This window comes from Aquarana catesbeiana, linkage group LG04, assembly GCF_042186555.1.
Source record: "Aquarana catesbeiana isolate 2022-GZ linkage group LG04, ASM4218655v1, whole genome shotgun sequence".
Classification (NCBI taxonomy): domain Eukaryota; kingdom Metazoa; phylum Chordata; class Amphibia; order Anura; family Ranidae; genus Aquarana; species Aquarana catesbeiana.
Window position 1 is genome coordinate 395,587,973 of NC_133327.1, and position 12,128 is coordinate 395,600,100.

At 39.9% G+C, this 12,128-nt stretch overlaps 1 protein-coding gene across 1 annotated transcript in view; it reads right to left on the reverse strand.

The window, feature by feature from the left end:
- Positions 1–12,128, reverse strand: part of LOC141141258 (uncharacterized) — a 191,424-nt gene that overhangs the window by 157,195 nt on the left and 22,101 nt on the right. The window contains exons 12-25 of the mRNA XM_073628938.1: positions 9,760–9,807; positions 9,628–9,675; positions 9,489–9,536; positions 9,348–9,395; positions 9,203–9,250; positions 9,053–9,100; positions 8,912–8,959; positions 8,664–8,711; positions 8,508–8,555; positions 8,364–8,411; positions 7,878–7,925; positions 7,722–7,769; positions 7,566–7,613; positions 7,419–7,466 (exon numbers count right to left, since the gene is read on the reverse strand). Of these exons, the coding sequence (XP_073485039.1) occupies positions 7,419–7,466; positions 7,566–7,613; positions 7,722–7,769; positions 7,878–7,925; positions 8,364–8,411; positions 8,508–8,555; positions 8,664–8,711; positions 8,912–8,959; positions 9,053–9,100; positions 9,203–9,250; positions 9,348–9,395; positions 9,489–9,536; positions 9,628–9,675; positions 9,760–9,807 (672 nt within the window). The remainder of the gene's footprint in view (positions 1–7,418; positions 7,467–7,565; positions 7,614–7,721; positions 7,770–7,877; positions 7,926–8,363; positions 8,412–8,507; positions 8,556–8,663; positions 8,712–8,911; positions 8,960–9,052; positions 9,101–9,202; positions 9,251–9,347; positions 9,396–9,488; positions 9,537–9,627; positions 9,676–9,759; positions 9,808–12,128) is intronic.

The window sequence follows — 12,128 nt, forward strand, 5'->3', positions numbered from 1 at the left end:
CCGGTCCACGATGACTAAGATGGCTGTACAGTTTTCATAGGATGGTAGTTCAACTATAAAATCCATGGAGATCATGTTTCACGGCCTGTCGGGCACAGGTAAGGGTATGAGCAAACCCCATGCCTTGTTTCGGGTGCTCTTACTCCGGATGCAGGTAATGCAGGTATCTATGTATTCTTTGCAGTCCTTTTCCAAATTAGGCCACCAAAATGTGCGTTGCATTAAGTCTATCGTTTTGTGAATGCCGAAGTGACCTGCTAGGGGGTGATCATGGCAGAATCCTAGAACGGATAACCGGACTGCTTCTGGGATGAAGACTTGGTTCCCTCTCCAAAGAAGACCATCTCTTGCCTGTAACGTCTCCCCAATAGGATCAAGGGAAACTGCGGATGCCTGCTTCAGCTGTGACATGAGGTCGGACTGCAGCAATAGAAAATTTCCTGCTGGTAGGATGGTGTCAGGTACTAGTAGACTTTTGGATCCTCGAACATACGCGACAGCGCATCAGGCTTGATGTTTTTTGATCCGGGTCTATATGTGATGTGGAACAAGAACCTCGAAAAGAAAAGTGCCCATCGGGCCTGGCAAGGTTTTAGTCTCTTAGCAGTCCTTAAGTATTCAAGGTTCTTGTGGTCGGTGTAAATCAATATTGGATGAGCGGCTCCTTCTAACAAATACCTCCACTCTTCCAGGGCGGCCTTTATTGCAAGAAGCTCCCAATCTCCATCGTCATAGTTTCTCTCTGCTGGAGCAAGTTTTCTAGAGAAGAAAGCTACCTGATGAACTAAGTCCTTGGGACCTTGGCGCTGGGACAGAACTCCCCCAACTGCACTTTCAGAAGCGTCTACCTCCAGAATGTAAGGTAGTGTCAGATCTGGGTGACGCAATACAGGAGCAGTTGTAAACAGTCCTTTAAGAGTTTCAAAGGCAGCCTGGGCTTCAGGAGACCAGCGAAAACGAGTACCCTGTTTGGTGAGTTGGGTAATTGGTGAAATGATAGCTGAAAAGTTCTTGATAAATCTCCGGTAAAAATTAGCAAACCCAACGAACCGCTGGATCCCCTTCTTATCAGTGAGCGCAGGCCAGGTCAGGATTGTGGACACTTTTTGAGGGTCCATTTCAATCCCTCTGGTAGAAATGATCAAGCCCAAGAACTGGATACTCTGCTGCTCAAACTCGCATTTCTCGGGTTTGGCATAGAGTCCATGTAAGCGGAGGCGGCAGAGAACATTCTTGACATGCTCTCGATGGTCAGCAAGGGAAGTAGTGAACACAAGAATGTCATCTAAATAAACAATAACGAAAATGTCCTAGTGGTCTTTGAAAATGTAATTGATAAAGTGTTGGAAGGTAGCCGGGGCATTACATAAGCTGAAGGGCATGACGAGATATTCGTAGTGGCCAAAACGGGTACGGAAGGCGGTTTTCCACTCGTCCCCCTGCCGTATGCGGATGAGGTTGTAAGCTCCCCTCAGGTCAAGTTTAGTAAAAATAGTAGCAGAACGAAGTCTTTGAAAAAGCTCAGGAACCAAGGGAAGAGGGTAACGGTTCTTCACCATAATCTTGTTCAGGTCCCGGTAATCTACACATGGCCGTAGTGAATGGTCCTTCTTCTCCACGAAGAATATTCCCGCCCCAGCAGGTGAAGTAGAAGGGCGAATGAAGCCTTTCTGGAGGCTCTCATCAATATATTCCTTTAGAGCTGCTAATTCTTTCTCAGACAGTGGGAAGATCCGACCAAACGGATAGCAGCCCCAGACAGGAGTTCAATGGGCAATCGTAGGCCCTGTGTGGAGGTAAGGTGTCTGCTCCCCATTTGCTGAATACATCAAGAAACTCATGATAGGCCGCAGGCACCTTTTGGCAGAGCTCAGCATCAATGTCCATACACAACAGAGTGGTGGGTGCAACAGTGGGATTGGACAGACAGTGCTTCTGGCAGTAAGATGATTGGTACTTGATACTGCCTGATTTCCAATCAACCACCGGGTTATGGACCTGTAGCCATGGTATACCCAAAATGACAGGGTACAGAGGTGAAGAGATGACATCTAGACCCAAAAGTTCTTTATGACCGGTAGCGGTCGTAGTTAACAGTGGAGGGGTTTCCTGGGTCACCAGTCCAGACTTTATACGAGAGCCATCAGCCAGAAATACGGTAAGTCCCTGCTCTTTGGATTGAAGAGGAATACCTTGTTGGGCAGCAAATGCCAGATCAACGAAGCAACTGCACGCCCCAGAGTCCACAATTGCGGTAGCTGACACTCTTCTCCCTGGGAGCTGACAGGTAAAAGGAAGTGCCAATTGAGCAGAGGTTGCTGGTGGGACTGCCTGACTTGCTGGAGAAACAGAGGGGGATCCACGTCCCTTAGCAGGACAAGTCCGTACATAGTGACCCGCCCCGCCGCAGTAGAGGCAGAAGTTGCCTTGAAGACGTCGTGTCCGTTCCTCAGGGGACAGCAATGGGTGAATCAGGCCTAGTCGTGCGGGGGTTACAGTCTTTAGTGCAGGAGAGGCCAACTTGACAGACGTCGGCCGAACAGGAACTGGAAACTTAGGCATCATCCATACAGGTTGGTAAGGAACTGCTGACTTCTCCCGTCTGGGCTCTCGCAGACGACGGTCGATCTGAATTGATAATGTAAATAAGTCCTCCAGGGAACTTGGAGCACCCACACGAGCTAACTCATCTTTCAAGTCTTCTGATAGCCCCTGGCGAAACTGATGTCGCAGGGCTGCGTTATTCCAGCCGGTATCTGCACTCCAGCACCTAAAGTCCATTATATAGTCCTCGACCGCTCTGAGCCTTGTTGAAGCGCATGGAGAGAGGACTCGGAGTGGTTAGTAGAGGATCCTCGTATATTTTGGACATTGCCTGGAAGAAAGAGGACATAGTATTTAGTTGCACGTCCTTCTTTTCCAACAGATGATGAGCCCAGGTTTGGGGCTCCCCTTGAAGTAGGGATATAATGAACCCCACCTTAGTAGTCTCTGCAGCAAGTCCGTGGCTGGAGTGAAAAATAGAGCTGACAGGCATTGCGGAATGCTCTGAACTTAGTTCGGTCTCCAGAAAAACTGTCAGGATTAGGTATTCGTGGTTCTGGGGATGTCATCGTTGCATTGGGAATGGCTGAAGAAAGCTGGACTTGCACATGCTCCACAAGAAGCCCGTATTTCTCCTGCAGGGACTTGACCACTCGAGTAAGGCCTGTGAGACATTCTGTGAGACATTGGCAGACTTCATGTAGAGGAGAGGTTCCTCCTGCAGGCTCAGTCATGGCTGCTTGGTACTGTCACATACCTAATGGCGAGCCTGACGTGTAGAGGAAGGCCTCCCATACAACTCCGGCTCAAGGGCCGCTGGTAGTGGAACAGCTGGAGCTGGAGCACGGTGGGGTAAGAGTGCCTAAGGAAGTCTGGAAGTCTGTGCAGGAAGTTGCCGGAAACACACAGGTGGATGGCTGAACTTGACTGGAAGAGACAGGAGCATATCTGGACCACTGGCAGGTCTCGGCAGCAGAGAGACAGATCAGATGATGCAGCTGGCAGGAACGTAGTCAGGTCACAGGCAGATTTGGCAATGACTAGGCAGATCAGGTATAACAGCAGGCAGGAGAGAAGTCAGGTCACAGGCAGGTTCAGCAGCAGGTAGGCAGATCAGGTATAACAGCAGGCAAGAGAGAGGTCAGGTCACAGGTAGGTTCGGCAGCAGGGAGGCAGATCAGGTATAACAGCAGGCAGGAGAGAGGTCAGATCACAGGCAGGTTTGGCAGCAGGTAGGCAGATCATGTATAACAGCAGGCAGGAGAGAGGTCAGGTCACAGGCCAGAATGGTAATCAGGAATCAACACAGGTAACAGGAATTCAGTTACACGCTGTAGACCAAGCAGCAACCAGCCAGTACTCAGTCTGTGTTTAAATAGGCTGTCTGGCGCCAGTTCTGATGACAGGCGTGCATGCGCGCACACGAATGCGTGATCGCGCCCACGCATGCGCATACACTAATGCCCCATGGTTGTTCTGCGAATCCCTTGCTGGCGCCTGCGCACAGGTGTGCGCCTGTGAGCATCAGCTGTATTCTGCGGATGACTTCCCTGACAGCACCAGAACATGCGAACAGGCAAAAAATTTGTTCGAACATGCGAACACCATTAAAATCTATGGGACTCGAACATGAATAATCAAAAGTACTAATTTTAAAGGCTTATATGCAAGTTATTGTCTCATCCCCCCCTCTTTTCTTGCGGCCTGCCAGGTTGCGTGCTCGGAAAGGGTGTGGTATGGATTTTTAAATTTTTTACATTTTGGCACGGGGTTCCCCTTAAAATCCATACCAGACCTGAAGGGTCTATTAATTGTTATTACAATTTATTTCTGAGAAGATTGAACAGAAGTCATTGTTTCAAAAGATTGCTACATCCAGGTCTCCCTCCTGTATTTTTTCCTTCTATTGTTAATGTACAGTACCTAAAAAAAAGGTTTGGTCTCCTTTCTCAATTAATGTAATTTCCTCCTCCTTCTGTGCTTTGACAGCCCTGATAATGTGTTTGACCTCCTTTTGTCTATTTTTATATACTTCTTTATGTTTCCTTGAATCTCCTATATACTGATTTTTTTTTTTACTATCCTACTTACAGCACCTTATTAGTGAACCATATTGCTTTTTTCTTCCTTTTACTCTTACTAATTGTCCTGTCGTATAATCTAGTTGCATCCAGGATGGTATCTTTTAACAGTGCCCACTGATTACTTACTCCTGTCATTTTACTTCAACCTTTTAATTCATTTTTTAGAAATGTCTTCATTACAGCAAAATGTGTTCTTTTGAAATGTAAAACTTTTATTTTTGTATATGATTTTTCAGTTATTGTTTTAATATCAAACCAAAGACACTGTTGATCATCAGAACCTACATTTTCTCCCATCTCGACTTTAGACAATAGATCCGCATTTGTCAGTACTAGGTCTAGAAAATGATCACCTCAGTTTGGGCTTTTTTGCTAATAGTTTCAGAGAAACCTCATTCATTGCCTTCATTACATCCCTGCTTCTATTTGTAATAGCAATTTGAGAATGACAGTTAATTTCAGACATCCATAATCAATACCGCTCCCTTCATGGCAATTTGAGTTATCTAGTCAGTTAACAAGTTATCATTATCTTCATTTTGTCCTGGCAGTCTGTATACTACACCAGTTCTAAGGGAAGATCCCTCTCTGGTTGAAAGGCAGGTCTGAAGGGTTTAAAGAACTTAATTTGTTTTTTGAATTAATTTTAGCGTTATGCTATTTTTGACATATAAGGTAACTCCACCTCCCCTCTTCCCTACTCTTTTTGTTCCTGTATACCTGTAGTGTTTAGCCTGTAAAGTTATTTCCCAGTCATGTGAATTCTTGAACCATGTCTCTGTATTTGCATAAAGGTCCAAGTTACCCCTAGACATAAGAGCTGTCAGCTCACAAAAGTTGTTACCTAAACTATCAGTATTAGTGCACATGACATGACAAACACTGCTATATACTGCTTTATTTTTAGCACCAGAACTTTTAACTGCATTAACCACCCGATCTGCGCAGTCCTTAGCAACACAAACCCTCACATTAGACATGTGCAGAATGAAAAAATATGTTTAGTTTTGTTTCGTTTTGGTTTGTTATTTACATAAATTTGTTTAGTTAAATACGTTTAATTCATTTTCTAAATTCATTTTGTTTTATTCAAATTCATTCAAATTTTCCCAATTGAACTTTTCAATTGGGAAAATATATAAATATAGTGCAGATTACCACTGGGAGCTCATGTGAATGATTCTAGATCACGTTTTTGGTGTATTGTTCATAATTAAGTGTTTCCTCACTGATATATTTTACAAGAAAGGATAACAATTGTCACATGGTATAGCAACATTTAAAAACTTTAAGTGATATGCATTTACAAACCAATAATAGAAACTTCTGTTAGATGATTATAACTGTAAGGCTCCATGCACACTGGACATTAAAATAACGTTATAGAAACGCCAGTAGCTTTGCAGTGAGTCTTTCAATGTTCTTTAACGTTTTTGCAATAGCATTTATTAGTATTTTTAGTGTTTTTTTTAAAGAATTGTATTTATTTTTATTTTTTCAATGGATCAAAAACATTAAAAAACGCTAGTGAGCCAAAAAGAGTGTTTATCAAAGTTTATCAGCGTTTATGCACGTTTAACATTTTTAAGCATTTTTTTGTGGTCAGAAAAACAGCTGCTTTTTTAAGGTCAGAAAAACAGCTCCTGAATGTGATTTTAGGGCATTCAGACAACAGCCCACAAACTCCACTGCTGATAAACGTCCAAAAACATTTACTGTATGTGTGCATGGACACATAAGATAACATAGAGGGGAGTTTATGGGCTGTTAAAAAAACACCCAAACTCCCAAAAACATCCATTTATGAGCTGGTGAGGAGTACAAAGACAAGTGTGTTTTGCCTACAGTCAAGCATGGTGGTGGGAGTGTCATGGTCTGGGGCTGCATGAGTGCTGCCAGCACTGGGGCACTACAGTTCATTGAGGGAACCATGAATGCCAACATATAATGTGACATACTGAAGCAGAGCATGATCCCCTCCCTCCTTCGGAGACTGGACTGCAGGGCAGTATTCCAACATGATAACGATCCCAAACACACCTCCAAGATGATCACTGCCTTGCTAAAGAAGCTGAGGGTAAAGGTGATGGACTGGCCAAGCATGTCTCCAGACCTAAACCCTATTGAGCATCTGTGAGGCATCCTCAAATGGAAGGTGGAGGAGCGCAAGGTCTCTAACAACCACCAGCTCCGTGATGTCATCATGGAGGAGTGGAAGAGAACCCCAGTGGCAACTTGTGAAGCTCTGGTGAACTCCATGCCCAAGAGGGTTAAGGCAGTGCTGGAAAATAATGGTGGCCACACAAAATATTGACAGTTTGGGCCCAATTTGGACATTTTTACTTAGGGGTGTACTCAGTTTTGATGCCAGCAGTTTAGACATTAATGGCTGTGTGTTGAGTTATTTTGAGGGGGCAGATTTTACACTGTTATACAAGCTGTACACTCATTACTTTACATTGTAGCAAAGTGTAATTTCTTCAGTGTTGAAAGGATTCACATGAAAAGATATAATAAAATATTTAAAAAATGCCAGGGGTGTACTCACTTTTGTGAGATACTGTATATTTATACTTTTCCTTTGTTTGGTCTTCTTTGGACTTCTTTCCTTGTTTTTCTTACTTACACTTACAAGTGTAATATTAATGAGTAATTATCTTTTTAGGTACTGCAAACACCTTTTCTATTTTTCTATCTGGTGTCTCTGCTTAGATATCATTTTGCACTTATCACACCCAGATTATTACCACACCTTTATGATGTACAAAAGCTACAAATGATGTACAGTACCTTTTTGTGGTTCCATAGATATCTTATCTAATTTCTTCTCTGGTGTCTCTGTATTGGTAAAAACAAGATGAAATAGTTAAAAATACCTTTTTGAATTCACACCACTCACATAATAACAACCTTTACTTTCACAACCTACTGATTTACCTTTTTTGGATTCCACAGATACCTTTTCTATTTTCTTCTCTGGTGTCTCTATAGAGTAAAATAAGGTGCAGTAGTATATAATATCTTTCTTTGTTTACTTTGCTCACATTATATCTATCCTTTCAGATCACCAAGGCAATACTGATTAGTGATTACCTTTTTTGTGTTCTACAGGTACTTTCTCTAACCTCTTCTCTGGTGTCTCTGTGTAGTAAGATAAGGTGTAATAGTTCAAAATATCTTTCTTCGTTTACCTTGCTCACATTATATCTATCGTTTCACATTAACAAGGCAATACTGATTAGTGATTACCTTTTTTGGGTTCTATAGGTACTTTCTCTAATTTCTTCTCTGGTGTCTCTGTGTAGTAAAATAAAGATTAATAGTTCACAATATATTTCTGTTTTTATTCCACTAACATTATATCTACATTTTCACATTAACAATGCAATACTGATTAGTGATTACTTTTTTTAGGTTCTACATATACTCTTTCTAATTTATTCTCTACATAGTTAAATAAGGTGTTTATCTTTCTGCCTTTAACCTAACTTACATTATAACCACCTTCATGACTTACAAGTACTATAAATGGTTTAACTTACTCACAACATAACAACTTTTACCCATTATCAATGCAATACTAATGCGTGATTACATTTTTTACGTTCAGCAGATACCTTTTCTAATGTTTACTCTGTTTTTTTGTGTAGTAAAATAAGGTGTAATAGTTCAAAATATCTTGCTACCTTTAACCTCACTCACAATATAATCCCCTTTATGACTCAAGTGATATACCTTTTTTGGGTTCCACAGATATCTCATCTAGTTTTTTCTCTGGTGTCTCTGCATAGTAAAGAAGGTGGAATAGTTAAAGTTCTGCATTTACCTCACTCACATTAGAACAACCTTTATAATTTACAAATACTATCAATGATATACCTTTTTTGGATTCCACAGATACCTTTTCTAGTTTCTTTTCTGGTGTCTCTGGATAGTAAAGTTAGTTATAATAGTTCAAAATAGTTGTCTGTGTTTACCTCTCTTATGTTTTACTAACTCTTACACATTATCAATGCAATACTAGTGAGTGGTTACCTTTTTTAGGTTCGACAGGTACTTTTTCTAGTTTCTTCTCTGGTGTCTCTATATAGTAAAATAAGATACAATAGTTCAAAATATAATTTTTTTACTCCCATCACATTATAACTACCTTTCCAACTTACAAGTACTATGAGTTAGTTATATTTTGGGATTCCACAGATACATTTTCTAGTTGCTTTTCTGTGTTTACTCACAAATAATTACTTTTATACCTTACAAATGCAATACTAATCAGTGATTACCTTTTTTGGGTTCCACAGAAACCTTTCCTAGTTTCTTCTCTGGTGTCTCTATAGAGTAAAATAAGGTGTAGTAGTTCAAAATGTCTTGCTACCTTTAACCTCACTCACAATATAATCCCCTTCATGACTCAAGTGATATACCTTTTTTGGGTTCCACAGATATCTCATCTAGTTTTTTCTCTGGTGTCTCTGCATAGTAAAGAGGGTGGAATAGTTAAAGATGTCTTTCTGCATTTACCTCACTCACATTAGAACAACCTTCATAATTTACAAATACTATCAATGATATACCTTTTTTGGGTTCCACCGATACCTTTTCTAGTTTCTTCTCTGGTGTCTCTGTACAGAAAGTAAAGTGGAATAGTTGAAAATATATTTCTGCATTTACCTCATATCATAGCCACCTTCATGACTTACAAGTACTATGAATAATTACCTTTTTTGGGTTCTGCAGATGCCTTTTCTAGTTTCTTCTCTGGTGTCTCTGAATAGTAAAATCAGTTATAATAGTTCAAAATAGTTGTCTGTGTTTTACTAACTCTTACACATTATCAATGCAATACTAATGAGTGATTACCTTTTTTAGTTTCGACAGGTACTTTTTCTAATTTCTTCTCTGGTGTCTCTATAGAGTAAAATAAGGTGTAGTAGTTCAAAATCTTGCTACCTTTAACCTCACTCACAATATAATCCCCTTCATGACTCAAGTGATATACCTTTTTTGGGTTCCACAGATTTCTCATCTAGTTTTTTCTCTGGTGTCTCTGCATAGTAAAGAGGGTGGAATAGTTAAAGATGTCTTATTGCATTTACCTCACTCACATTAGAACAAACTAATGAGTGATTACCTTTTTTAGTTTCGACAGGTACTTTTTCTAATTTCTTCTCTGGTGTCTCTATATGATAAAATAAGATGCAATAGTTCAAAATATCATTCTGTTTTTATTCCCATCACATTTGTAACTACCTTTCCAACTTAAAATATTATGAGTTAGTTATATTTTGGGGTTCCACTGATACCTTTTCTAGTTGCTTTTCTGTGTTTACTCACAAATAATTACTTTTATACCTTACAAATGCCATACAAATTAATGATTACCTTTTTTGGGTTCTGCAGAAACTTTTTCCAATTTTTTTTGGTGTCTCTGTACAGTAAAATAATGTATATGGAAAAAATCTTGCGAGCCACAATGATCCAATGCCTCAGTAAAGAACCAACCGAATAAATACCCGGTTGCAGACGCAGATCACGTTTTCATGATCGTGCGATAAACTATAAATGAAGAATGCGTTGCGCCTGGGGATATATCTGAGTAACTAAAACCCTAAGTGTGAATCGAAAATAATAATAATATAAAGTGCAAATCACAAAGAGTATAAAACTCAAATCACTTGCTGTATAGATCTTATAACCATGTACACCAAAGTGCCGTGTACATTAAATCACAAAGTGCAATGTGCATATAAAGCGTACCTAAATCTTGCGATATGACCATGACAATATAGATCTAAAACCATCTGTGATTAAATGTATAAAATACCAAAAATCCTTGAATGGGTGTGCATACTGAAAAAGTGTTATACATATAACACACAAAAAGTCCACTGTGCTTATAAAAGTGAGGGTGAAAAAAATGATACAAAATAAAAAAAATAAAAAACACATATAAAATAAATAAATCACACGTGTAGAAAAATAGAACTATAATCGTCCTTATTGTGGTATTGAAATCACAGTTGTGGAAAAAATCTTCCAATCCAACAACGTGAAGTGACAAAGTTCCGGCAAAAATCAATATACTAGTGATGTTTTAAAGAAAAAGTTCCAGTACTGAATCAAACATGCCCAAAAACATGCCGTGAAGTGCCTTGGTGACCCCCAATGTGATTGCACTCACCTTGGAGCGTGTGACACAACACAGTGTTTAATTGTGTCAATGCACGCTTTTGGAGCCACCCCTGGGCTCAGTGATTGGTACAGCTGATTCCCCAAACAGATTCGTTATGGCTCCACTCACATCATATCATAGAAAAGAGAAAGGCTAATATAGTATAATACCGTAAGATAATTTTATTAGAATGACATCCAATCCCCACAGTGGGGTACTCACATTTATAAGGTGCTCATGTGCACCAAATATAACAAGCGAAAAAACGGCTGTGCGGCGTGCTGCGGGGTGTGAGAGCTCCACAACCCAGCTCTGTGCTGATCGCTCCGTCCTGGCCCCTCCCCTACGCGTCTTCGACACAGGGAGTCACGTGTCTTCATCAGGGGAATATGATTGGACGGGCGCTCTGTAGTTTAAATACACTGACAGCGGCCATTTTGCGTGAGACCGCGGACATTAATATGATGGGCTACGCTCCTCTTAGTCAGTTTAAGAACACTATCAGCGGCCATTTTGCGTGGGACCGCAGACATTAATGTAATGGGCTCCGCTCTTCTTAATCACAGCACAGAGAAAATAAACCTTTACGATCTCTCTAATAATATAAAGCTAAGGGTAAAATTTGATCCTATAACGAAAATACACAGGACGGAGCTAGGAGGGGAATCGAAACTCACACCGCTCAGCATTCCCACAGAACATAGTGAATATTTGTAAACATGAGAACGAATGTAGTAACGATCATAATCTATATCAATCTCAGGATGGTTAATGAGAAGAATATTATAAATGCAGACATAGTGAGTATATATGCTACCTATCCTCTAACAGTATAAACTGACAGCATACATAAGGATACATGTTGAGAAGTAACAATCTATATGATCATAATAAAATTAATCTATATTCAATAAAAAAAAATCATAAAAATTCTTTATTAAAAATTCTTTATTAAAAAATTCCTTTAAAAAATTTTTTCTAAAAATTTTTTTTTAAATTTTTTTTTTTTTTTTTTTTTTTTTACTTAAAAAACAAATTTTTGTTTAAGAAACTGGTGTAACCTCAAACAAAATCAGGGGGGGTTGATGCCCCCTATCTAAGGTAAAAACCTATATATGTAGGAATGAACATAGAGAGGGAAGTGTAAAATAAGGGTCTCAGAAATCTGGTCTTAATCATAATGATGGAACATCTACAGTGAACATAAAATCAATAAAATAGATTAAAAAACGCATTACCATATAGCGAGATTAAATTGGGAGAGACCAACATATATCCCCCAGCTGATCTAAGCCAAGCTAGTATATGACCATCGATTGCACGATATG